General features: G+C 38.9%; 1 protein-coding gene and 1 pseudogene across 2 annotated transcripts in view; one reads left to right on the forward strand and one right to left on the reverse strand.

The window, feature by feature from the left end:
• ABRAXAS1 (abraxas 1, BRCA1 A complex subunit) overlaps window positions 1-24,988 on the reverse strand; it is a 38,796-nt gene that overhangs the window by 3,549 nt on the left and 10,259 nt on the right. For both annotated transcript variants that reach the window (XM_037152569.2, XM_037152570.2), the window contains 5 exons: window positions 21,557-21,623; window positions 19,658-19,851; window positions 17,632-17,751; window positions 16,616-16,700; window positions 68-182 (listed from right to left, as the gene is read on the reverse strand). In XM_037152569.2, the coding sequence (XP_037008464.2) occupies window positions 68-182; window positions 16,616-16,700; window positions 17,632-17,751; window positions 19,658-19,851; window positions 21,557-21,623 (581 nt within the window). The remainder of the gene's footprint in view (window positions 1-67; window positions 183-16,615; window positions 16,701-17,631; window positions 17,752-19,657; window positions 19,852-21,556; window positions 21,624-24,988) is intronic.
• On the forward strand, window positions 18,142-18,742 carry LOC119054614 (ferritin heavy chain-like; annotated as a pseudogene).

Raw genomic sequence — 24,988 nt, forward strand, 5'->3', positions numbered from 1 at the left:
ATCTATAATTCAAATCAGAATTTTTTTTTAGGTACAGAAAGTAGTGATGTGTAAAATTTTTACTTACGTGCTGCTTGAATCTGTGCTTGTTTCCTTTTTTTAATTTCTCGTTTTAATCTGTTCACATCCTTTAGTAGTTTCTCTACTGCTTCCTCACTGTGTTCTACTTTTTTACATATCCTCTGCAAAATAAAATAATTTAAGGGTATAGATAAAATTCCAAGTTCTGTACTACCATCTGGTTTGCAGGTCACTGCTCAATCCACTAAGCCACAGCAGCCAGGCATTTTGTTAGTTGTTGACTGTTAAGTCTCTCTTACCTTGTACTACCATCTGGATTCAAGAATAATATAAAATCCTTCATGGTACATAATATCAAATATTACTTGCTTTTTTTTAAAAAAAATTTACTTTTAGAGAGGGGAAGAGAGGGAGAAAGAGAGAAAAACATCAATGTTTGGTTGCCTCTTGTATGACCCCTACTGGGGACCTGGTCTGCAACTCAGGCATGTGCAACTCAGAATCAAACTGGTGACCTTTTGGTTCTCAGGACCTTTTGGAGCTCAATCCACTGAGCCATCAACCAGGGCTATCAGCTCTTTGTAAAACTTTAATTTTGCTATTTTATACCTATAGAGCATTTGTATGGTGCTTAATGGGTACAAAATGTTTTCCAGATATATTAACTTCCCATTTATATAACAGCTTTATCATACCAGTTTTTTCCTTGATAATACATAGAAATATTTAATTTGGTTTGAAACAAAAAGCATTATACTATTTTGAGAGGTGCACAGTTAATGCAGATATTTAACATTAAAGAAAAGACACATTTTACTGTTATGAAAGAATTTCATACAGGAATTTCATTCCTATAAAAGAAATTACTTTTGAAAAGCACACTAATCTCATGTGTAATCAGTTTGAAGCACTAATGCCCTTTGACTCAGTGATTTCATTTTGGGAATGTAACTTAACAAAATATAAATAATAAAATGTCTTTTAGTATATCAATTCAAAAGTAATTACTTTCTAATTGTGGGGTAAAGGGTTGTTATAGCCAACCTTTTATTTTAGTGGATACTTTTAGAGATGCCTACTCAGCATCTTTATCATGAATTTGTTCACCTTGCCAGGATTAACAAATAATCTTTTCACCAACTTCATCCTAGTTTACCCAAGCAGAGATAATACATAGCAGATCAGGAAACCCTACTCTCTTGAATAGAAGAGATCTAACTGTAGTTGTGAGTTAGCCATTCTCTGGTCAGCCAGTGGATGAATAAACAAAGATCCGTAGATACTATGAAGGAACCCAATGTGCAGACATGGGGGAGAGAGAAGGTTGTGATGACATTCTAGATCCTGGTTCCAATTCATTCTGGAAACTCAGCTGCTTTCTGCCTACAGTTACTGTAACATACCTCCGTACATTCCCTATTTTAGTTCAAGTTATACTTTTAACATAAGAGTTGTAATGTACTATTCTATAAAATACGCAGCCATTAAAAAGAACAAAATATGGAGGCAAGATGGAGGAGTGACAGAAGCCACACTAGCCTCCTCCAGGACCAACTGAATTACAACTAAATTGTGGAGAAATCAACCTGAACAAAACAACTAACTATAATGGTGAGAAAGAAGCCTTATAACCTGGCACAGACAGAAGAATCAGCTTTGGCACAACCTGACTGCAACTGCACAACAACATATAAGACGTGGTGGGTGGAGTGATCCTTGGTCAACCAGCTGGAGGGAAGGACCCACCTAAGAACAACGCAACAACAATCAAAACCTAATTACACCCAGAGAGGCAACATAAATGGCATAAAGGGCATCCCGAGAGCATCAAGTTCAAGAGATCAAGGAGAAGGCACCACTGAATCTCACAGGTTTCCTACCATAGAAGTCCACACTACAAAGTCAGGCAGTCAAAATATAATAATTTAAGAAGCAGAAACAAACAAGAAGAGTCTGACAAATAATGGAAAGACAAACAAACAATCCCTAATCAAAAGGAAAGGAGGAATCCTCAGAAAGAATGCTAAATTAAATAGAGGCAAGTAAACTATCAGATATTGAGTTCAAAGAAATGGTTATAAGGAAGCTGAATAAACTTAGTGAGAATTACCAAAACTATAGGGAAGCTAAAAGGAACTAACTTCAAACTATAACAGCATGAAAAAGGACATAAAAACTATCAATAAGAGCCAGGAAGAAATGAAGAATACAAATTCTGAATGAAAGAACAAAGTAGAAAGAATCAAAATCAGGCTAGATGAATCAAGAGGACTGAATCAGGGAGCTGGATGACAAGGTAGATAAACTCCCAGAAATAGCAAGAAAAGGAAAAAATACTCAGAATGAAGAGGGGTAAGAGAAATGCAGAACAACATGAAACGTAATAATACCCATATGATAGGGATACCAGAAAGAGAAGAGGAGCAAGGGATAGAGAACGTGAATGAAAACAGAATGATGGAAAACTTCCCTAATTTGATGAGAGAAAAAGTCACACAAATCCAGGAAGCAGAGAGGGTCCCAATCAAGAGGAAACTAAAGAGGCCTACTCTAAGACACATCATAAAAAGACAAAATTCCAAGACAAAGAGAGAATCTCAAAGGCAGCAAGGGAGAAACAAGAAGTAACATACAAGGGAGCCCTGATAAGGCTAGCAGCTGACTTCTCAAAAGAAACACTACAGAGGAGGAAGATGGCAGTGGAGTAGGACAAAGGATTTCACTTCCCTCCACGAACTGGAGAAAAACTGGGCTGATCTGCGGAGAAGCACAGTGGACAGCCAACAGGGACGCAGCATACAGGAAGGTAGGACGCTGCTCCAGAAATTGGAGCAGACTCTGAATGACCAGAAGGTAAGCAGAGTCGGCTGGTCAATAAGGTCCCAGGGAACGGCGCAGAGGCCGCAGGCCCTCCGCTGGGCTGCGCCAGGGCCTGGTTGGTGCACCTCAGTCTCTGGGAGCCAAGGGCTGGCTCAAGGACATTGGGAGAGAGCCAGTCACCAGCTCCCTCCCTACCCAGCCGGGCGCAGTTTGAAAAACGCCGAGCGGGATCTGTTTGCTTGGAGTATAAGGGAGAGGAGTGAGTATGAAGAAACAAAACAGAGAGCTTTGATCACACGTGGGGTCTGTGGACGCTGGCTTGGAAGAACTGAGTCACCCTTGCATCCCCTGTTGCACTGGGCCTGGGCCGGGTCTGGTGGGTCTGCTGCGGACTCTGGGAGCTGGAAGCCGAGGGCTGGCTGCAAGGCCCCTGGGAGAGAGTCAGTCATCAGCTCCCTCCCTCCTTCCCTCCCTCCCCCCCCAGCCTGGCGCAGTTTGAAAAATGCCAGGAGAGATCTGTATGCTTGGATTGTCAGAGAGAGGAGTGGGTATGAAGAAGCAAATCACAGACTGATCACACCTGGAGTCTGTGCTCGCCAGCTTGGGAGAATTGAGAGTCGCCTTTGCGATCCCACATAGCACTGGGAAGGGTTTGCACCTAGGCCGGCAGGACCAGAGAAGCCTGGCCAGGAATGCAGGTCCACACCCCAGGCCAGGACTGTGAATCCTGGGAAAAGTCTGTTCTCAGTGAGGCGCTGAGGAGAGGATTTTGGGAGAGCAAATGTGAGACTGGCTGAGTTCACCCAGAAGGGAGAAAGGCGCACCTAATAGACTCTCAGACTGCTGCAGCTAGTGTGACCAGAAAAAAAGGCTTGACCAGCTGGAAACCAACAGGAGGTTTTTTTCTTTGTTTGTTTTTAATAATCTTTTATTTTTTAACTTTATTATTGTTTTACCTATCAATACTTTTCCCCCTCTCTCTTCTTGTTTCTTGTTTTATTCCTTCTTCCCAAACCTACCACTTTCTCCTCCCATTTGCTGCTTTTTTTCCTTTCTTTTTAACCCCCTCCCCCCCAAGTGAGACAAAAGACTTGGAACAGCGAAAAGACCAGAGTTGGACTCAAAGAGGGGGCATCCCAACAGTAGAGACAGAGAGTCAAAATCACTTTGATATAACCGAAAAACTACAAGTTACTGCATATTTGAATTTTTCACTGTTTTTTTCATTATTATTACATCTTTTATTTTAATAGTATCTCTGTATTCTTCCTGTTTCTGTATAGTGTTCTTTACTTTGGCTCAATATATTGTATCACTTGACACGTTTCCCTGGTCCCCTCAACTATAGTGTATTGCTAATTTACTGTCCTTTACTTCCCCTTGCCCAGTTAGCAAACTATTGAAAGCCCAACACCCCCTAATCTTGGCATATCATAGATTCTATAGTATGATTATTGCTCTAATATTATTGTAAATAATAGTTGTTGCATGCTGTTGTAAATGCTATACAACACCCCCCTCCCAGATCTTAGCTCACTTCATTGTTGCCTGAACTATAATACTGCAGTGGTTGACTCTGTTCCCTCTCACACTACACCTATTTACCATCCCTTATTCTCACCTTACCTCACAATCTGGCCTCCCTCAACCTCACTCCTATCTGGATCCAAATCACAAGCCTTCTCTCCCCAACAAGAGCCTTATTTCCTTCCTTCGTTCTGAAAAGTGGCTAGGTGGGTTGAAGATTACAGTTGTTCCTGTACATAGTCGGGGGAGCACCTATCTCTTCTTTACCGGCTGCTACTGTAAATATCATAGAATACTCTCCTGCTGTCATAAACCAGTTTGCCTTCCCCTCCAACTGATCACACACACACACAAAAGAGTGGGTGGAAACGGTGAATACCAGGATACCCAAAGGAAGAAGAAACCCAACAACAAAGGAACTACCAACAGATAACAACAGAGGAAGGTGAAGGAGGGAGTAGGAACCACACAAACCTCAACCCAACACCTACCTGGAAATACAACTAAACAGCGGAGAAACTTCCCAGGGCAAACAACTGAACAAGAGCAAAATACAATCTTCAAAACCTGGTATGTGCAGAAGAACTAGATTCAACACAACCCGTCCTCGCCAGCACAGCAAATTAAAATGGGTAGAGCACAGAGGGACCATCAGTTCACCAGCCTGTGGGAAGGACCCACAAAAAAGACCCAGAAACAACAGAAACCCAAAGACAAACTCAGAGCCAATGTAAAGGACAGCCCAAGACCAGCGATCTGGGGAGATCAAGGAGACTACACCACTGAATCTCACAGGTATTATACCACAGAAGTGCACACCATAAATCCAGGAAGCCAGAAGAAATCAATTTAAGAAGCTGAAGCTAACAAGAAGAGTCTCACAAACAATGGGAAGAAAAAAAACAACCCCCCAATGGAAGGAAAGGAGGAAGCCTCAGAAAGACTGCTAGATGAAATAGATGCAAATCAGCTATCAGATATTGAATTCAAAGCACTGGTTATCAGGAAGTTCAAAGAGCTCACAATGAGCTACCAGAAACCACAAGGGAGTTACAATGAACTCACTACAAACTACACCAACATGAAAAATAGAACAGAAACTATTAGCAAGGACCAAGAGGAAATGAAGAATACAATTTCGGAGCTGAAGAACACAGTAGAAGGTATCAAAACCAGGATCAATGAAGCAGAAGATCGGATCAGCAAGTTGGAGGACAAAGTAGAAAGAAATGCCCAGAAAGAGCAAGAAAAGGAAAAGAGGCTCAGAAAGAAGGAAGAGGGATTAAGAGAAATACAAGACACTATATAATGTAATAATATCTGAATAATAGGGATACCAAAAAGAGAAGAAGAAGAGCAAGGGATAGAAAATCTATTTGAAAAAGTAATGATGGAAAACTTCCCTAATTTGATGAGAGAAAAAGTCGCACAAATCCAGGAAACAGAGAGAGTACCAAACAAGAGGAACCCAAAGAGACCCACCATCATTAAAATGGCACATCATCATTAAAATGACAAAAGTTCAAGATAAAGAGAGAATCTTAAAGGCAGCAATGGAGAAAAAGGAAGTAACCTATAAGGGAGTCCCAATAAGGTTAGCAACTGACTTCTCAATGGAAACACTCCAAGCAAGAAGAGAATGGCAAGAAATATTCCAAGTAATGAGAAACAGAGGCCTGCAACCAAGGTGAATTTACCCAGCAAGGCTCTCAATCAAGATAGAAGGCCAATAAAGAGCTTCCAAGACAAAAGAAGTCTAAAAGAATACACCTCCAACAAACCAGCTCTGCAAGAAATACTAAAAGGTCTGCTTTAAGGAAGGAAAAGAGAGAGACAACGAGAAGCACAGGTATAAAAATGACAATGAATAACTACCTATCAATAATATCCTTAAATGTAAATGAATTAAATGCTCCAAACAAAAGACATAAAATAGCTGAATGGATAAGAAAGCATGACCCACACATTTGCTGCCTAAAAGAGACCCAACTCAGGACAAAAGACAAAAGACTAAAAAGTGAGGGGCTAGAAACAAATTTTCCAAGCAAACGAACAGGGAAAAAAAAAGCCAGGGTAAAAATACTCATATCAGACAAAATAGCCTTCAAAATAGGGCCATAAAAAGAGACCCAGAAGGTCACTTCATAATACTCAAGGGAAGAATCCACCAGGAGGACATAAACATTGTAAATATATATGCACCCAACATAGGGGCACCCAAATATGTAAAGAAATTCTTAGAGGACTTCAAGAAAGATATTGACAGCAACACAATTATAGTTGGGGATTTTAACACCCCACTGTCAAAAATGGACAGATCTTCCAAACAAAAAATCAACAAAGATATTCTGGAATTGAACAATGTCCTAGATGAAATGCACTTAACTGATATATATAGAACCCTTCATCCAAAAGAAGCTAAATACACATTCTTTTCAAATGCACATGGAAAATTTTCAAAGATAGACCACACTGATAGGACACAAAACAAGCCTCAACAAATTTAAGAAAACTGAAATCATCCCGAGCATTTTCTCCGACCACAAGGGACTGAAATTGGAAACCAACCCGAAGATGAAAGACCCAAAACATTAAAAATCATGGAGATTAAATAACATGCTATTAAATAATGAATAAGTCAAGAATGAAATCAGGGAAGAAATAAAAAAGTTTCTGGAAACAAATAAAAATGAACTCACCACAACCCAAAACTTATGGGACACAGCAAAGGCAGTCCTGAGAGGGAATTTCATAGCAAAACAGGCCTACCTAAGAAAGATAGAAACATTACAAACAAACAACCTAACCCTACGCCTACAAGAACTTGAGGAATAACAACAAAGACAGCCCAGAGCAAGTAGAAGGAAGGAAATAACCAAGATCAGAGCAGAATTAAATGACATAGACACTAAAAGTACAATTCTAAAAATCAAAGAATCCAGTAGCTAGTTTTTTGAAAAGATAAACAAAATAGACAAGACTTTAAGCAGGCTCATCAAGAAAAGAGAACCCAAATAAACACAATCAGAAATGAAAGAGGAGAGATTACAACTGACCCCACAGAAATACAAAGGATTGTAAGAAATTATTATGAAGAACTGTATGCCAAGAAATTTGAAAACTTAGGTGAAATGGACAAATTTCTAGAAAAATATAATCTTGCAAAACTCAACGAAGAAGCAAAAAGCCTGAACAGACCAATAACAGCAAATGAAATTGCAGCAGTAATCAAAAATCTCCCATCACACAAAGGCCCTGGACCAGATGGTTTCACAGGAGAAGAACTACAAAGCATTTTTTTAAATAAATTTATTTATTTTTTTGAATTGATTATGCTGTTACAGTTGTTCTATTCCCCCCTTCATTCCCCTCCACCCTGCCCCCCCCAACCCCACCATTACCCCCCTTTAGTTTATGTCCATGTGTCTCAAGTCCTTTAGGTTCTATATTTCCCATACTATTCTTGCCCCCCCATCTATTTTCTATCTAGTGTCTATGCTACTTGTTTTCTGTACCTTCTCCCCCCGTCTCCTCCTCCCACTCCCCTGTTGCTAACCCTCCTTGAGATCTTCATTTCTATGTTTCCACTCCTGATCTAGCTGTCCTTTTAGTTTGCTTTCGTTTTAGGTGTGGCTGTTAATAACTGTGAGTTTGTTGTCCTTTCACTGTTCATGTTTCTTTAACTTCTTTTTCTTAGATAAGTCCCTTTAACATTTCATATAATAAGGGCTTGGTGATGATGAACTCCTTGAATTTGGTCTTATCTGAGAAGCACTTCTTATCTGTCCTTCCATTCTAAATGAAAGTTTTGCTGGATAGAGCAATCTTGGTTGTAGGTCTTTGGATTTCATGACTTGGCATATCTCTTTCCAGCCCCTTCTTGCCTGTCAGGTCTCTTTTGAGAAATCTGCTGACAGCCTGATGGGGACTCCTTTGTAGGTGATTGTCCCCTTACCTCTTGCTGCTTCCAGGATTCTTTCCTTCATTTTAATTTTGGCTAATGTAATTATGATATGCCTTGGTGTGTTTCTTCTTGAGTCCAACTTTTTTGGTACTCTCTGGGCTTCTTGGATTTCTTGGAAGTCTATTTCCTTTGCCAGATTGGGGAAATTTTCTTTTATTATTTGTTCAAATAGTTTTTCCACTGGTGGTTGTGTCTTTCCCCCTTCTGGTACCCCTATAAATTGGATATTGGAGCGTTTATAGATGTCCTGGAGGTTCCTAAGCTTCTCCTCATTTTTCTGAATTCTTCTTTCTTCATTCCTTTCTGTTTGATGATTTTTTTCTTCTTCCTTCTGGTCCACTCCATTGATTTGAGTCCCAGTTTTTTTTTCATCTCTATGGGTTTCCTGTGGAATTCCATTCATTTCCCTTAATTTAGCCTTCATATGTTTCTCTAATTTGTGGCTATAGTCCACCAGATCTGTGAGGAAGCTGATGACCAGTGTTTTAAACTGTGCATCTGAGAGATTTGCTATTTCTTCGTCACTTAGATTTATCTCTGGGGCTTTGAGGTCTCCCTGCGACATTTTTGGTCTGTTCTGGCCCTTTAAGTGGGAGGAGTGGCGCCTTGGATTCCCAGGTCGCTGGGTTGTGACGCTGTATGTGGGGGCGTGGTCAGAGCGGGGAAATGGCGCCGCCGCCAGTCCAACCGCTCACTCCCTCACCCGCATGCAACCAGGCAACCACAGTCAACTCGCTGCCGCCTCCCCACTGTCTCCTCCGTAGTCGCTCACCCGGTGGGCCGCTCGGTCGCTCACTAGGTCCAATCCTGGGTTTGGAACCCGTGCGACTGGATTCGCGCGTCTGGATTCCGCGCCCGGGTCGATCGAGCCCTCCTTTGTAACTCCTCACCCGACGCCGGTTTCGCCCCTTACCGGTCGGGCCGAAGAATTTGTTGTTAGCGGACTTCCGAAAAGTTCAGTTTTCCATGTTCTGGTTGTGTTTTCTGATGCTAATATTTAGTTGTCCCTAAACTTCGTTGTGTGAGGAGGCACGGCACATCCACCTAAACCTCCATCTTGGCGGAAGTCCTTCAAGAACTACAAAGCATTTAAAGAAGAGCTAACTCCTATTCTTCACAGGCTATTCCAAAAACTCCAAAATAATGGAGGAATTCCAAACTCTTTTTATGAAGCCAGCATCATCCTACTCCAAAACCAGATAAAGATACAACAAAGAAAGAAAACTTCAGGCCAATATCGCTGATGAACATAGATGCTAAAATCCTCAACAAAATATTGGCAAACGGCATCCAAGAATACATTCAAAAGATCCTTCATGCCCTGGCTGGCGTAGCTCAGTGGATTGAGCGCAGGCCTGAGAACTAAAGTATCGCGGTTCTGATTCCCAGTCAGGGCACATGCCTGGGTTGCAGGCCAGTTCCCAGCAGGAGACACATGAGAGGCAACCATACATTGATATTTCTCTCCCTCTCTCTCCTTCCCTTCTCTCTAAAGATAAATAAAAATCTTAAAAAAAAAAAAAGATCCTTCACCATGACCAAGTGGGATTCATCCCAGGGATGCAAGGATGGCTCAATATTCGCAAATCAGTAAATGTAATACATCATATAAACAAAAGCAAAGACAAAAATTACATGATCATTTGAATAAATGTGGAAAAAACTTTTGATAAGGTACAACACCCATTTATAATAAAAACACTCAGCAAAATGGGAATAGAGGGAGCATTCCTCAACACAATAAAGGCCATATATGAGAGATCTACAGCCAACATCATACTCAATGGGCAAAAACTAAAATTTTTTCCACTAAGATCAGGAACAAGACAAGGTTGTCCACTTTCACCACTTCTATTCAATATAGTATTGGAAGTTTTAGCTACAGCAATCAGACAAGAAAAGGGAATAAAAGGCATCCAAATCGGAAAAGAGGAAACAAACCTGTCACTGTTTGCAGATGACATGAGAGTGTGCATGGAAAATCCTATAGGTTCTACCCAAAACCTGCTCAACCTAATAAATAAATTTGGCAAAACAGCGGGTTACAAAGTCAATATCCAGAAATCAAAGGCATTTTTGTATACCAAAAATGAAACAGCAGAAACAGAAATCAAGAATATAATCCCATTCAATATAGCAAAAAGAAAAATAAAATATCTAGCGATAAACCTAACCAAGGACGTAAAAGACCTATACGCAGAAAACTACACAAAAGTGAAGAAAGAAATCAAGGAAGACACAAACAAATGGAAACATATATCATGTTCATGGATTGGAAGAATTAACATCATCAAAATGTCCATACTACCCAAAGCAATTTATAGATTCAATGCAATCCCTATTGAAGTACCAATGACATACTTCACAGATATAGAACAAACACTTCAAAAATTAATATGGAACCATAAATGACCCCAAACAGCAGCTGCAATTTTGAGAAAGAAGAACAAAATAGGGATCGCAATACCTGATACCAAACTGTATTACAAGGCCACCATAATCAAAACAGCCTGGTACTGGCATAAAAACAGGCACATAGACCAATGGAATAGAACAGAGAGCCCAGAAATCAACCCAACTCTCTATGGTCAACTAATATTTGACAAAGGGGGCAACAACATAAAATGAAGTAAAAATAGCCTCTTCGACAAATGGTGTTGGGAAAACTGGACAGCTATGTGCAAAAAAATGAAACTCGAGCACAAACTTACACCATACACCAAAATAAATTCAAAGTGGATAAAAGACTTAAATATAAGCCATGACACCATTAAAATCCTAGAGGAGAACATTGGCAAGAAAATCTCAGATATTCCACGCAGCAACTTTTTTAGTGGTATGTCCCCCAAAGCCAAGGAAATGAAAGAATAAACCAATGGGATCTCATCAAAATTAAAAGCTTTTCCATGGCTACAGAAAACGGTATTAAAACAAAAAGAGAACCAAGTGTATGGGAGAACATATTTGCCAATGATACCTCAGACAAAGGTTTAATCTCCAAAATATACAAAGAATTTACAGGACTACACTGTAAGAAGACAAGCAACCCAATTAAAAAGTGGGCAAAGGACTTGAACAGACATTTCTCCAAGGAGGACATACAGAAGATCCAGAGACACATGAAAAGATGCTCAATATTGCTAGCTATCAGAGAGATGCAAATGAAAACCACAATGAGATACCACTTTACACTAGTCAGAATGGCCATCATAAACAAAGCAACAAACAACAAGTGTTGGAGAGGTTGTGGAGAAGAGGTGACCCTAATCCATTGTTGGTGGGATTGCAGACTGGTACAACCACTGTGGAAAACAGTATGGAATTTTCTAAAAAAAATAAAAATGGACGTGCCTTTTGATCCAGCAATTCCACTGCTGGGATTATATCCTAAGAACCCTAAAACACCAACCCAAAAGAACCTATGCACCCCAATGTTCATAGCAGCACAATTTACAATAGCCAAGAGGTGGAAACAACCTGGGTGCCCGTCAGTCAATGAATGGATCAAAAAATTGTGGTACATATACACAATGGAATTCTATCCAGCAGAAAAAAAGAAGGAGCTCCTACCCTTTGCAACAGCATGGATGGAACTGGAAAGTATTATGCTGAGTGTAATAAGCCAGGTGTTGAAAGACAAATAGAATATGATCTCACCTTTAACAGGAAGGTAAAGAAAAAAACAAACAAGCAAGCAGAATAAAAACAAAGACACTGAAATTGAGAACAGGTGGACTGTGACCAGAAGGGAGAGGGGAGAGAATTTCAGGGGAAAAAGGGGAAGGATTTACAGGAACTAGTAGAAAGGATACATGGACAACAAGTAAGGGGGGTAGAAAAGAGAGGGAGGTAGGGAGCGCTGCAGCAGTGGGTTCGGATGGGAGTAAAAAACAGAAAACTGTACTTGAACAATAATTAAATAAAATTTTTTTAAAAGTCAAAAAAATAAATAAATAAACACTGCAAACCAGAAGGGAATGGCAAGAAATATTCCAAGTAATGAAAAGGAAAGGTCTGCAACCAAGACTACCTACTGAGACTCTCCATTAAATTCAAAGATGAATAAAGGAGTTTCCCAGAAAGAAGAAGGCTAAAAGAATACACCTCCACCCAACCAGCACTATAAGATATGGTAAAGGGATTGCTTTAAGGAGAGGAAGAAAAGGAGTGAGAGAGAGGCAAACACAGGTACAAAGGGGGTAAAATGGCAATGAATAAATACCTATCAATAATAACCCTAAATGTAAATGGATAAATGCTCCAATTGAAACACATAGCATAACTGAATGGATAAGAATACATGACCTGTACACATGCTGCCTACAAGAGACCCACCCCAGAACAAAAGACCCACACAGACTGAAAGTGAAGGGCTGGAAACAAATATTCCAACAAATGGGCAGGAGAAAAAAGCTGGGGTAGCAAACCCTGTATCAGACAAAATAGACTTCAAAACAAAGGTCATAAAAAGAGACCCAGAAGGACACTTCATAATACTGAAGAGAACAATCCACTGAGAAGACAAATAATGTAAACATATATGCACCCAACACAGGAGCACCCAAATATATAAGGAAAATACTGGAGGACTTCAGAAAAGATATTGACAGCAACACATGTATAGCAGGGGATTTTAACACTCTACTGTCAAAATAGATAGATCTTCCAAACAACAAATCAACGAGGATATTGCAGCATTGAACAATGCCCTAGGTCAAACAAACTTATATTTATAAAACCTTTCCTCCCAAAGAAGCAAATACACATTCTTTTCAAAGGCATATGGAGTATTTTTAAAGATAGACCCCAGGGTAGGACACAAAACAAGCCTCAACAAATTCAACAAAATTGCAATCACATCAAGCATTTTCTCAAAACCACGAGGGACTGAAACTAGAAAGCAACCTTACGTAAAAAACTCAAAACACTCAAATTCATGGAGACTGAATAGCATGCTATTAAACAATGAATGGGTCAATAATAAAATCAAGAAAGAAATCACTGTTTCTGGAAACAAATGAAAATGAACTCACAACAACCCAAAACTTATGGGACACAGTGAATGCAGTCCTGAGAGGGAAGTTCATAGTGACCCAGGACTACCTACAAAAGATAGAAACATTTCAAACAACCTAACCCTACACCTACAAGAACTGGAGGAACAACAACAAAAAATGCCCAGAGTGAATAGAAGGAAGGAAATAACCAAGGTCAGAGCAGAATTAAATGACACAGAGACTAAAAAAGCAATTCAAAAGATCAATAAATCCAGGAGCTGGTTCTTTGAAAAGATAAACAAAATTGGCAAGTCTTTAAGCAAACTTATCAAGAAAAAAGAGAGATGACTCAAACAAAATCAGAAATGAAGAGCGGGTGGGGATGGTATAGTAGGGAGAATCTAGGCACAAGATAGCTGCTGCATCCCTGGAGACACAGGACAGGGGAAGAAAACAAGATTGCACAGAAAGGAAAGAGACAGATGTCCCTGGAACTTCTAGCCAAGATGAAGGTGTAGGTATTATAGTTTGCCTCCTTGCACAACCAAAAGAAGGATGACAAGAAATTTAAAAACAAAAAATCATGCCGATCTGCCAAGAAAATCGAACTGTATGGATGTCTGATGACCAAGGAGTTACGAAACATTCACCCAGACTGGTAGGAGGGGTGGAGATGGGCAGCTATGGCAGAGAGAACACTCAAGGCAAGGTGGCGCTTGGAGGACTGGGCAGCCAGACTGGCTGGAGGCCCACATTTGCATGCGGATATAGGGAGGAATAACTGGGGACCAAGACAGACTGCCTAATCCAGGGTTCCGGTGAAGAAAATAAAGCGTCAAAATCTCTCACTGTAAAAACCTGTGGGGGTTTGGTAGCAGGAGAAACTCCTAGCCTCATTGGACAGCTCACTGGAGAAACCAATAAGGTCTTGGAACATACACAAAACAACCCACCTAGGAATCAGCATCAGAGGGGCCCAATTTGCTTGTTGGTAGCAGGGGAAGTGACTGAAAACTGGCTGAGTTCCAAGCAAGCAGCATTGTTCTCTCTCTGACTCCTACTCGATATATAGCACTACAACCTGTAGTGATGTAAGTTGCCCCACCCTGGTGAATAGCTAAGGATCTGCCCCTTGCAACATAACAGGTGTGCCAAGACAAAGAAATGTGGCCCAAATGAAAGAACAGATCAAAACTTTAAAAATAGAACTAAGTGATGAAGAGACAGCCAACCTATCAGATGCAGAATTCAAAACTCTGGTAATCAGGATGCTCACAGAAGTGGCTGAGTATGGTTGCAAAATGGAGGAAAATATGAAGGCTATGCAAAGTGAAATAAAGAAAAATATACAGGGAACCAACAGTGAAGGGAATGAAACCGGTACTAAAATCCATTTTTTGGAGAAGGAAGAAATAAAGCATTCATATGGAACAGAATGAAGAAACAAGAATTCAAAAAATGAGGAGAGGCTCAGGAACCTCTGGGACAACTGTAAACATCCCAACATCTGAATCATAGGGGTACCAGAAGGAGAAGAACAACAGCAAGAAATTGAAAAGGTATTTGAAAAAATAAGGAAGGAGAATTTCCCCAATCTGGCAAAGAAATAGACTTCCAGAAATCCAGGAAGCCCAAAGAGTCCCAAAGAAGCTGGACCCAAAGAGGAACACACCAAGGAACAGCATAATCACATTACCCAAGATTAAAGATAAGGAGAGAATCTTAAAAGAAGCAAGAGAAAAGGAGACAGTTACCTACAAAGGAGTTCCCATGAGACTATCAACTGATTTCTCAAAAAGGGAATAAGGAGCTTGAAGGAAGTATTCAAAATCATGAAAGGCAAGGACCTTCATCCAAGCTTACTCTATCCAGGAAAGCTATCATTTACAATGGAAGGGCAGATAAAGTGCTTCCAGAGAAGGTCAAGTTAAGGGAGTTCATTATCAGCAAGCTTTTATTATATGAAATTTTAAAGGGACTTATCTAAGAAAAAGATCAAAGCTATAAACAGTAAAATGACAATAAACACAACTATTAACAACTGTACCTAAAAACAAAAAAACTAAGCAAACAATTACAACAGGAACAGATTCACAGAAATAGAGATCACATGGAGGGTTATCAGCAAGGAGAGGGGGGATGGGGGGAAGATCCAGGGAATAAGAGTAATTGGTATGTACAAAATAGACAAGGGGAAGCTAAGAATAATATAGAAAATGGAGAAATGAAAGAACTTATGTGTACGACCCATGGACATGAACTAAGGTGGGGGAATGCTGGTAGAGGGGTACAGGACAGAGGTGAATAAAGGAAAGAAAAAATGGGACAAATGTAATAACACCGCCAATAAAATATACTTAAAAAGAAGAAATGAAAGAGGAGAGATTATAACAGATACCACAGAAATATAAAGGATTGTAAGAAATTACTATGAACAACTATATGCCAAGAAATTTGAAAACCTGGGCAAAATAGACAAATTTCTAAAAAATATATAACCTTCCAAAACTGAACGAAGAAGTTGAAAGCCTGAACAGGCCAATAACAGCTGGTGAAATTAAAGAAGTAATCAAAAAACTGGCACAGAAAAGTCCTGGACTGGATGGCTTCACAGGAGAATTTACACAACATTTAAAGAAGAGCTAACCTTTATCCTTCTCAGAGTATTCCAGAAAATCTAAGAAGAGGGAAGACTCCCAAACTCTTTTTATGAGGCCAGCATCATCCTAATCCCAAAACCAGATAAAGACACAACAAAGAAAGAAAAAAAAATCACTGATAAACAGACACTAAAATCCTCAACAAAATATTAGCAAACCCTACCAAGCAATACATTAAAAAGATCATACACATGATCAAGTGGGATTCATCTCCTTATGTACCCTTTCCTTCTCCCTAGAAAAAGTCAGCTTGAGGTAAGATGTTAAGATGGTTTTTAAGGTACATAATCCACCATCTTCTCAGATCACTGGCATCTGAATAAAGTAATATTAAGATTCAATCCTTGTCTAAACTTATTTGTTCTGGTAGTGATAGGCAACACAAATGCCAACTTTTCTGGTTTCAGAATTAAGGTGACATTTAAAACAGGAACAGAGTTGGAGCCAAAACAATGTGTGTGAGATACAGTTTTATATTTGTACGCTACTGAGATTGAGGTCTGTTACTGAAACCAAACTAAATTACAATATAAATCTAGTCAAATGTCTGGATATCCTTAAAAATTCAGTGATTAAATTAATATGAATTCTAGAGGTGGTCTTTAAGTGTTGATAAATTAACTTACCTTTAGTTCCTCTTGTAAAGAAGCATACATTTCATTTATCTTGTGTACTTCTTTTAAAGATCCATCTTCTTTAAAAAATTCACGGCTGTAAAAATTACCAGTTCCTCAGGTAAGTGTACAGAATTCATTAAATGATATGATGAAAAACTTACCTGTAGTTGAGCTATGGAAGAATCACAATCATATTTTACTAACTTTAAGGCATCATTGGTTGAAAGAGGAAGTATTATTTTATACAGCATGAATAAAAAAATGCTAAGGCATGGTTATTAAAACACCCCAATTTGTGGTAAATTTTAAAATGTAAATCTTAGAATCAATGAAATGTGGTATTTAATTTCTGTAAGACGCTGTTAAGCACTGTGGGAACACAAAATAAAGTTTCTCATAAAGCTTATACTCCAGAAGTATCCTATGGTATTAGTGTTGTTATTTCTGAAAATTATTCCTTTAAGACCAGAAAATGTTTAACTTAGAAGCCTATAGTGTTTGTGAGTCTTGGGAAAAGCTTCATTTTTTTGTCTTTATTATGTAGTCTAATTTCATCCCTTTAATATTAAATGCTGCCTTAGAAAATTATTATTTTGAGGCTACCTACTTATTCTTAGAAAATATTTTAAAATATGCAATCCCCTGCCCAGGCTGGTGTGGCTCAGTGGATTGAGTGCTGGCCTGTGAACTGAAGGGTTGCCAGTTCAATTTCCAGTCTGGGTCCCCAGTGAGGGACACATGAAAGGCAACCACACACTGATATTTCTCTCCCTTTCTCCCTCCCTTCCCCTCTCTCTATAAGTAAATAAAATCTTAAAATAAAAAAAAATGCAACCCCCCTCTATGTATTTTATAAATAGACAAATGCTAGAATATAGAAAAAGTAAAAACAGTCTAGTTTATCTGAGTGACGTGATCATTAGTCAGTTTTCCTTTTATTTTTATTCTGCTGTTGTGTAACATAAAAGTAATTTCAGTAAGAGAACAGGAATAAGTTCAGTGAGGAAGCAACTGAGGAATCTCACCTGTGTGTTTTTACTGCTCGGCTAAAACCAGTGGACATACAGGAACCTGATACAGTTTTATAACCTAGTTGTTCAGACATGCCCAGGTTGGCCACCACTAAAGGTATCCTATGAAAAAGTCTGAGAAAATAAAATATTAAAACATAAACTTAGAACATAGTAAAAGATTAACATCTACTTATTAATATAGACTACTTTTCTCCTAAAAGACTAAAAAACAAAAAATCTCATTCCTTACTATTTATCCAAGACAGAATTTACTTATTTGAAAATGGTTTCTCAGAATTGTGAAATGTAGCCCTGGCTGGTGTGACTCAGTGGGTTGAGCACTGGCCTGAGAACCTGAGTTGCTGGTTTAATTTCCAATCAGAGCATATGCCTGGGTTGCGGGCTAGGTCCCCAATAGGGGGTGCTGAACAAGCAATCACACACTGATGTTTCCCTCTCTTTCTCCCTCCCTTCTCCACTCTAGAAATACATAAGTAACATCTTAAAAAAAAAAGTTGTGAAATGTGGTGTGTGGGGGAGGGGCAAAAAGTTATGAAATGTATATAGTGCAAAATAATTACGTAAAAAAATATTTATGGCTATTTTAACTGATTAGCACAACTACCACAAGGGCTTGGAGGCCACCGTCAACCACCTAGAGCTCTAGACTTCCTACATCTACCTGTCCATGTCTTACTACTTTGACTGTGATTATGTGATTTTGAAGAACTTTGCCGAATATTTTCTTCACCAATCTCATGAGGAGAAGAAACACACTGAGAAACTGATGAAGGTGCAGAACCAATGAGGTGGGCAAATCTTCCTCCAGGATATCAAGAAACCAGAACGCAATGACTGGGAGAATGGGCTGAATGCAATGGAGTGTACATTACACTTGGAAAAAAGTGTGAATCAATCACTACTGGACTTGCACAAACTGGCCACTGAAAAAAATAATCCTCATCTGTGTGACTTCATTGAGACTCACTACTTGAATGAATAGGTGAAATCCATTTTAGAACTGGATTTTACCAACTTGTGCAGGTTGGGGGCCCCTGGATCTGACATGGCGGACTGTCTCTTTGACAAGCATACTCTGGGAGACAGTAAAGAGAGCTATTGAACCTCAGGCTGCCTTCCCACAGCCACGTGCATGACATCCCTGGTCACCAAAGCAGTACGTGTATGTTGGAGTTACCTTTGCCTTCCCATAACTTGTACCAATCATCCACTTATGTTCTTCATTTGTTCCTTTCCTTCAAATAAAGTAATTTGGTACCCCTCCTCCCCCCCAAATAAGGCAAGATTGTTGAGATTTGTCCTATCTTCTATGAATGAAATTAACCTTAGTTGATACTCTTAACTTAATCCTCAGGTTCCATGAAAACGTTTATATGACCTTTGGGAAGTCCCTATTAACTCATTTTGGTTTATCATCAAGAACTACATTCATCCTGGCTGGTGTGGCTCAGTGGACTGAGCACCCGCTTACAAAATGAAAGGTTGCCAGTTCCATTCCTAGCCAGGAAACATACCTAGATTGTGGGCTAGGTCCTCAGGTGGGAGCATGGAAGAGGCAACTGATACATGTTTCTCTCACACATGGATATTTCTCTTCTTATCTTTCTCCCTCCCTTCCCCTCTCTCTAAAAATAAATAAAACCTTAAAAAAAATAGAACTATCTTACTTCCTTGTCGAGGTTACCAGCTCAAGTACCTAGGTTCAAGTTCTACATTATACCCTTCGGCAACCAATATCTAAAAAGCACACATATTTTTTCCACCCTATGTTAACTAATAACAAACCCTCAGTGCCAGAAACATAAATCAACATTCCATTCTGTGCTTCCAATTTCCTTATCTGACCTTCATTTTTCCATCTATAAAAAACAGATGGTAAGATAGACTTCAGAGCATTTATATGACAATCTAATGCAGCAATGTATGAAGACACCTGGTAAGCTACAAAAAGTGTTATGAAAATACTGGGTATATTTTTTCATTAGCTGAGGATTGCCAGTGACTGGCCAACATTTACCCTTTCTGAGGTTTATATAAGGCATGCTCCAGCCGATGAGTAGAGCAGCTTTCTGTTATTATACTTGGTGTTAACAGCAGAAAAACAAGTTCCCCACTTGAAAGATGCTTCTGTAAGTTTTTGTGAAGTAGTCTCTCTCTAAATGTCATGATCTGGTCTGAATGGCGTCGAAATTTGTACCAACCCACCACATCCTGAAAGGAAATATAGAAAAAAATATCAGGTGTGTAACTTAATGGTTACAGTGATTGTATCTTACTGTCATAATTAAGCAATAAAACTGATGGCCTTAAAAAACGGCTTTCTTAATATTTAGCAGTATTTTGCTAAATTTTAGCAAACAAAACTTACACTTAAATATACGCTTTACACTTTGTAAAGTACGCAAACTGTCTTGCAATTAACTTATTTTTCATTCAGTTTCAGGACTAAATTTTATTCTCTATTTCTTTTCATTACTATTTTTTATTTAATTGATTTTTAGAGGCAGAAGAAGGGGGAGAGAGAGAGCAACAGAGGAAGAGAGAAAAAGAGACAAACAATGAGTTGCTGTTCCACTTATTTATGAATTCATTGTTTGCTTCTTTTATGTGCCCTGCCTGGGGACTGAACCTGCAACCTTGGTGTATCAGGACAGTGCTCCAACCAACAGCCCTACCTAGCCAGGGCCTATTTTAGCCAATATAGATTAGAGGGTGGGGAAAAAAAAAGATTAACTTCTTTAATGGCATTTGCTATCTTAAAATCTTCATCTTTAGTCAAAATTTAGATTAAGATGGTCAAAGAAAACAAGTTAGTTTCCTATATAGACACTTAGTTCGCTAAACCCAGTAACTTTTAAAACTGAAATTTATATGGGAATGGTATCACCTATCCCACAAAGTTGAGGTTTTGGAAGTATATTTTTTTAAACTAAAAATAGAATTTCATTTGCTGAAAACTTAGTAATTATTAAAAAAAGAAAAATAAATACTTTGCTTAGAGATCTATCTGTGACAGTTTTAGCAAGTAAATTTTATATTTGCTCTCTTAAATTGAGGAAATAAAAATTACTTAAAAAAAACAAACTTTTTACAGATAAGTTTTCCTTTTTAAAATTTGATTTATTTTTACAGATAGAAGGCTGAAAGAGAGGGAGAGAAACATTGATGTGGGAGAGAAATTGATCATTTCCCTCTTCTATACCCCCAACTGGGAACCTGGCCTGCAACCAGGGCATTTGCCTAGACCAGGAATCAAACTGGCAACCTTTTGGTTTATAGTCCAACTCATCTCACTGAGCCACATGGCCGGGGCTACGGGTAACTTTTTAAATACTATCCAAATATAACTAAGGGGAAAGCCCATGCATTTTCATCAAAGGATTTTTTTTTAAGAAACTTCTACTGAATTTACTTTTATTTTGAACTCAGGGATCAAAAAATTTTAAGAGAAAAATAGGACTCAGAAATAATTTTGTATTTGGAAAAGAAAAATGTACTTTGATCATTCAACAAGTTTTAACTGAACACCAAGGATGCTGTACAGGATTCAAATAAGGTGCTGCATAGAAAATTGTTCCTGCAATATAAAAACTAGTAAGTATGGCTATGTAAAAACAGTAATGGATTAAATCCTAGAATAAATAGTACTGGAAAGGGATATGGTGGGAAGACAGAAGAGGAAGAGCTCAATGTTCATCAGAATAGTCAAGGGAAGGATGAAAACAAGATTAACACTTTTAATGACTAGTTTTGCTTTCACAGCAGCCCTTTTAAATTTCTTTGGGGAGAAAAAGTTTACCTGTGTTTGAGGAGGACACTGTAAACAAACATGCTGCATAAAAGTTCTGTCAACATATTATACACTTTAGGAACTGAAAATAATACTATAAAAAAGACAAAGTAAACAAGGGAGTACCTTTTTGACACTTGATAGTATTCTCTTCAGTGCTTGCTCATTTAATTCGCCAGAGGAATTGTAAAAGCTGTAAAAGCCAAAATTAAAGGCATCTCAAATAAACTAAAAATGTGAATGATTTTATTGTAACCTTTAATTTTAGTTTCTCCTAACCTACCTACCCAACCAAAATCCATATACCCACTGGTGTGTCAGATGAAGTTCTAAAATAAACAGTAGAGAAAGTTCTCAAAGTGACAGACTTAAAGCGATAGAATATGAGGTTCATAAACAATGAAAAAGGAAAAGGAGTGTTGTAACCTCTCTATCTAACTTCTCTTATCTCAAGAGATAAGTTCACACATCACATTTTTAAAAACAAAATAAACTATTCATTAAATACAAGTATAAGTTCACATAACGGGTTCAAAATTCACTGATAATTTACTTATGACAACTTGAAAAAATATATAGGTACATATGAAAATGTGTAAAATGAGTAATAAAGTACAATAATAAGAATGCAATTTATTCATTGCTAATTCCAAAAGCAAAACTTGCATTAAATTAAGAGAAGTGTTTCAGGTGTTTCAGGAGTTGGTTGGTTTGGGGGTTTTTTGAGGAGGAGGGAAGGAGGGACAAGGAACTGGTTTAGTTTAGTGGTCTTTGTTCTGTAGTTGGAAAGTCAAAGATGTAAGAAGAATTCAAAGATAATTCAAAAAAATTCTAAAGCATTTACTTCCAGCCTTCTTTCCCTTCCAATAGTAACAGAATACAAGTAATATTTTCCTACTAACATTTATTGAGATAAACAATATTCTTTTCTATGATGGCGTAATAACTGTTATATAAAATCCTTTACAAATAGTTACTGTAATAGACTTTTAATAGTAATCCTTTTAAATAACAGTCACTGTAGTAGGCTTTTAATAATAATCTGTACACTAAAAAACTTAAGTTACATAGAACTGAAGATACAGGGTCTAGCAGAAGTAAAGTGTGCTTTATTATACTCAATAAAATGGGTATAATAATTTATAGTTTTAATTTGAACATCTCACCTAAAATGTCATAAGGTGTGCTTGAGTGTGATATTGTTACATTATAGAATTTCATGCTTTCTGCCAAGATGGAGGCATAGATGGAGATGCCGTGCTTCCTCACACAACCAAGTTTAGAGACAACTAAATATTAGCAACAGAAAACACAGCCAGAACACAGAAAATTGAACTTTTTGGAAGTCTGATAACAACAAATTCTTCAGCCTGACCAGTAAGAGGGGTGAAACCAGCAGTTGGCAGAGTGGGGTTGCACAGGAAAACTCGGTCAGATGGACTCAGGCGCCAGGAATCCAGGCGCAGGGTTGGACCTGGTGGGCAACTCAGCAAGCAATCACGGGGAAACACCGAGGGAGCAGGGCTGCGGGTTGACTGTGGTTGCACATTTGTGTGTGGATAGACAAGCGAGGGAGTGGGCAATTGGACAAGAGCGAGCAGCCCCAGCAGCAAGAGGGCGGCGGAGGGCGCTGCCATTTCCCTGCTCTGACCCCGCCTCCACATTCAGCTTCATAATCCAGCGACCTAAGTGGCCCTGCCCTGGTGAACAACCTAAGGCTCTGCTCTTCACCCAGCTGCGAGAAACAGCAGAGGGGACCGCCATTTCCCCGCTCTGACCACGCCCCCACATACAGAGTCACAACCCAGCGACCTGGGAGTCCAAGGCTCTGCTCCTCACACTTAAAGGGCGCGAACAGACCAAAAATGGCTCAAGAAGATCTCAAAGCCCCAGAGCCTATAGATCTAAGCAATGAAGAAATAGCAAAACTCTCAGACGCACAGTTTAAAACACTGGTGATCAGGATCCTCACAGAACTGGTTGATTATAGCCACAAATTAGACAAATATATGAAGGCAAAACTAATTGAAATGAATGGAATTGCACAGGAAACCAATAGTGATGAAAAGGAAACTGGGACTCAAATCAATGGAGTGGACCAGAAGAAAGCAAATAATGGCCAAACAGAGTGAAGAAGCAAGAATTCAAAAAACTGAGGCGAGTCTTAGGAACCTCCAGGACATCTTTAAACGCTCCAACATCCGAATTATAGGGGTACCAGAAGGGGGAAAGGCACAGCCACCAGTGGAAAACTTATTTGAACAAATAATAAAGGAGAATTTCCCCAATCTGGCAAAGGAAATAGACTTCCAGGAAGTCCAGGAAGCTCAGAGAGTCCCAAAGAAGTTGGACCCAAGAAGAAACACACCAAGGCACATCATAATTTCATTAGCCAAGATTAAAATGAAGGAGAGAATCCTAGAAGCAGCCAGAGATAAGGGGACAGTCACCTACAAAGGAGTCCCCATCAGACTGTCAGATGATTTCTCAAAAGAGACCTTACAGGCAAGAAGGGGCTGGAAAGAGGTATGCCAAGTCATGAAATCCAAAGACCTACAACCAAGATTGCTCTATCCAGCAAAACTTTCATTTAGAATGGAAGGACAGATAGAGATCAAAGTGCTTCTCAGATAAGATCAAATTCAAGGAGTTCATCATCACCAAGCCCTTATTATATGAAATGTTAAAGGGACTTATCTAAGAAAAAGAAGTTAAAAAAAAAACATGAACAGTGAAAGGACAACAAACTCACAGTTATTAACCACCACACCTAAAACAAAAGCAAACTAAAAGGATAGCTAGATCAGGAGTGGAAACATAGAAATGAAGATCTCAAGGAGGGTTAGCAACAGGGGAGTGGGAGGAGGAGAAGGGGGGAGAAGGTACAGAAAATAAGTAGCATAGACAGTAGATAGAAAATAGATGGGGGGCAAGAATAGCATGGGAAATATAGAATCTAAAGAACTTGAGACACATGGTCATAAACTAAAGGGGGGGTAATGGTTGGGATGGGGGGGTAGGGTGGAGGGGAATGAAGGGGGGAATAGAACAACTGTAACAGCATAATCAATAAAAAAATAAATTAAAAAAAAAGAATTTCATACTTATGATTTTGTAATAAAAGATTTTGTAATGACACAAGGGGTGTTATTTATGCCAGACCCTGTATATCCTAACAGGCAATATGTGTTTTTCTTTTTTAAATACTCATCTGATGATATGTTTATTGGTTTTTAGAAAGAGAGAAAGAAAAAAATATCAATAGGAGACAAAACATCAATCTGAGAAACATCAACTGGTTGCCTCCTTTTGGTGTATGAGATGAGGCTCCGACCAACTAAGCCACCCAGCCAGGGCTATATTTTTTCTTTTTAAATTACGAAGGCTTACATTAATATTTTTTACTGGGAAAATAAAGTGTTCCACCTACCAAAGTGGGGGGCTAGTCAGTTCATCAAACAGATCCCAGATCCCAGTAGTTTACCATTATCCCAACATGAAAACTCTAAATACAAGAGGTTTTTTTCCTGTATTTCTCTAGGATGGTCCACTTCTGAG

The sequence above is a fragment of the Artibeus jamaicensis genome, unplaced genomic scaffold, assembly GCF_021234435.1.
Source record: "Artibeus jamaicensis isolate MK-2021 breed Jamaican fruit bat unplaced genomic scaffold, CSHL_Jam_final contig_452, whole genome shotgun sequence".
Lineage (NCBI taxonomy): Eukaryota > Metazoa > Chordata > Mammalia > Chiroptera > Phyllostomidae > Artibeus > Artibeus jamaicensis.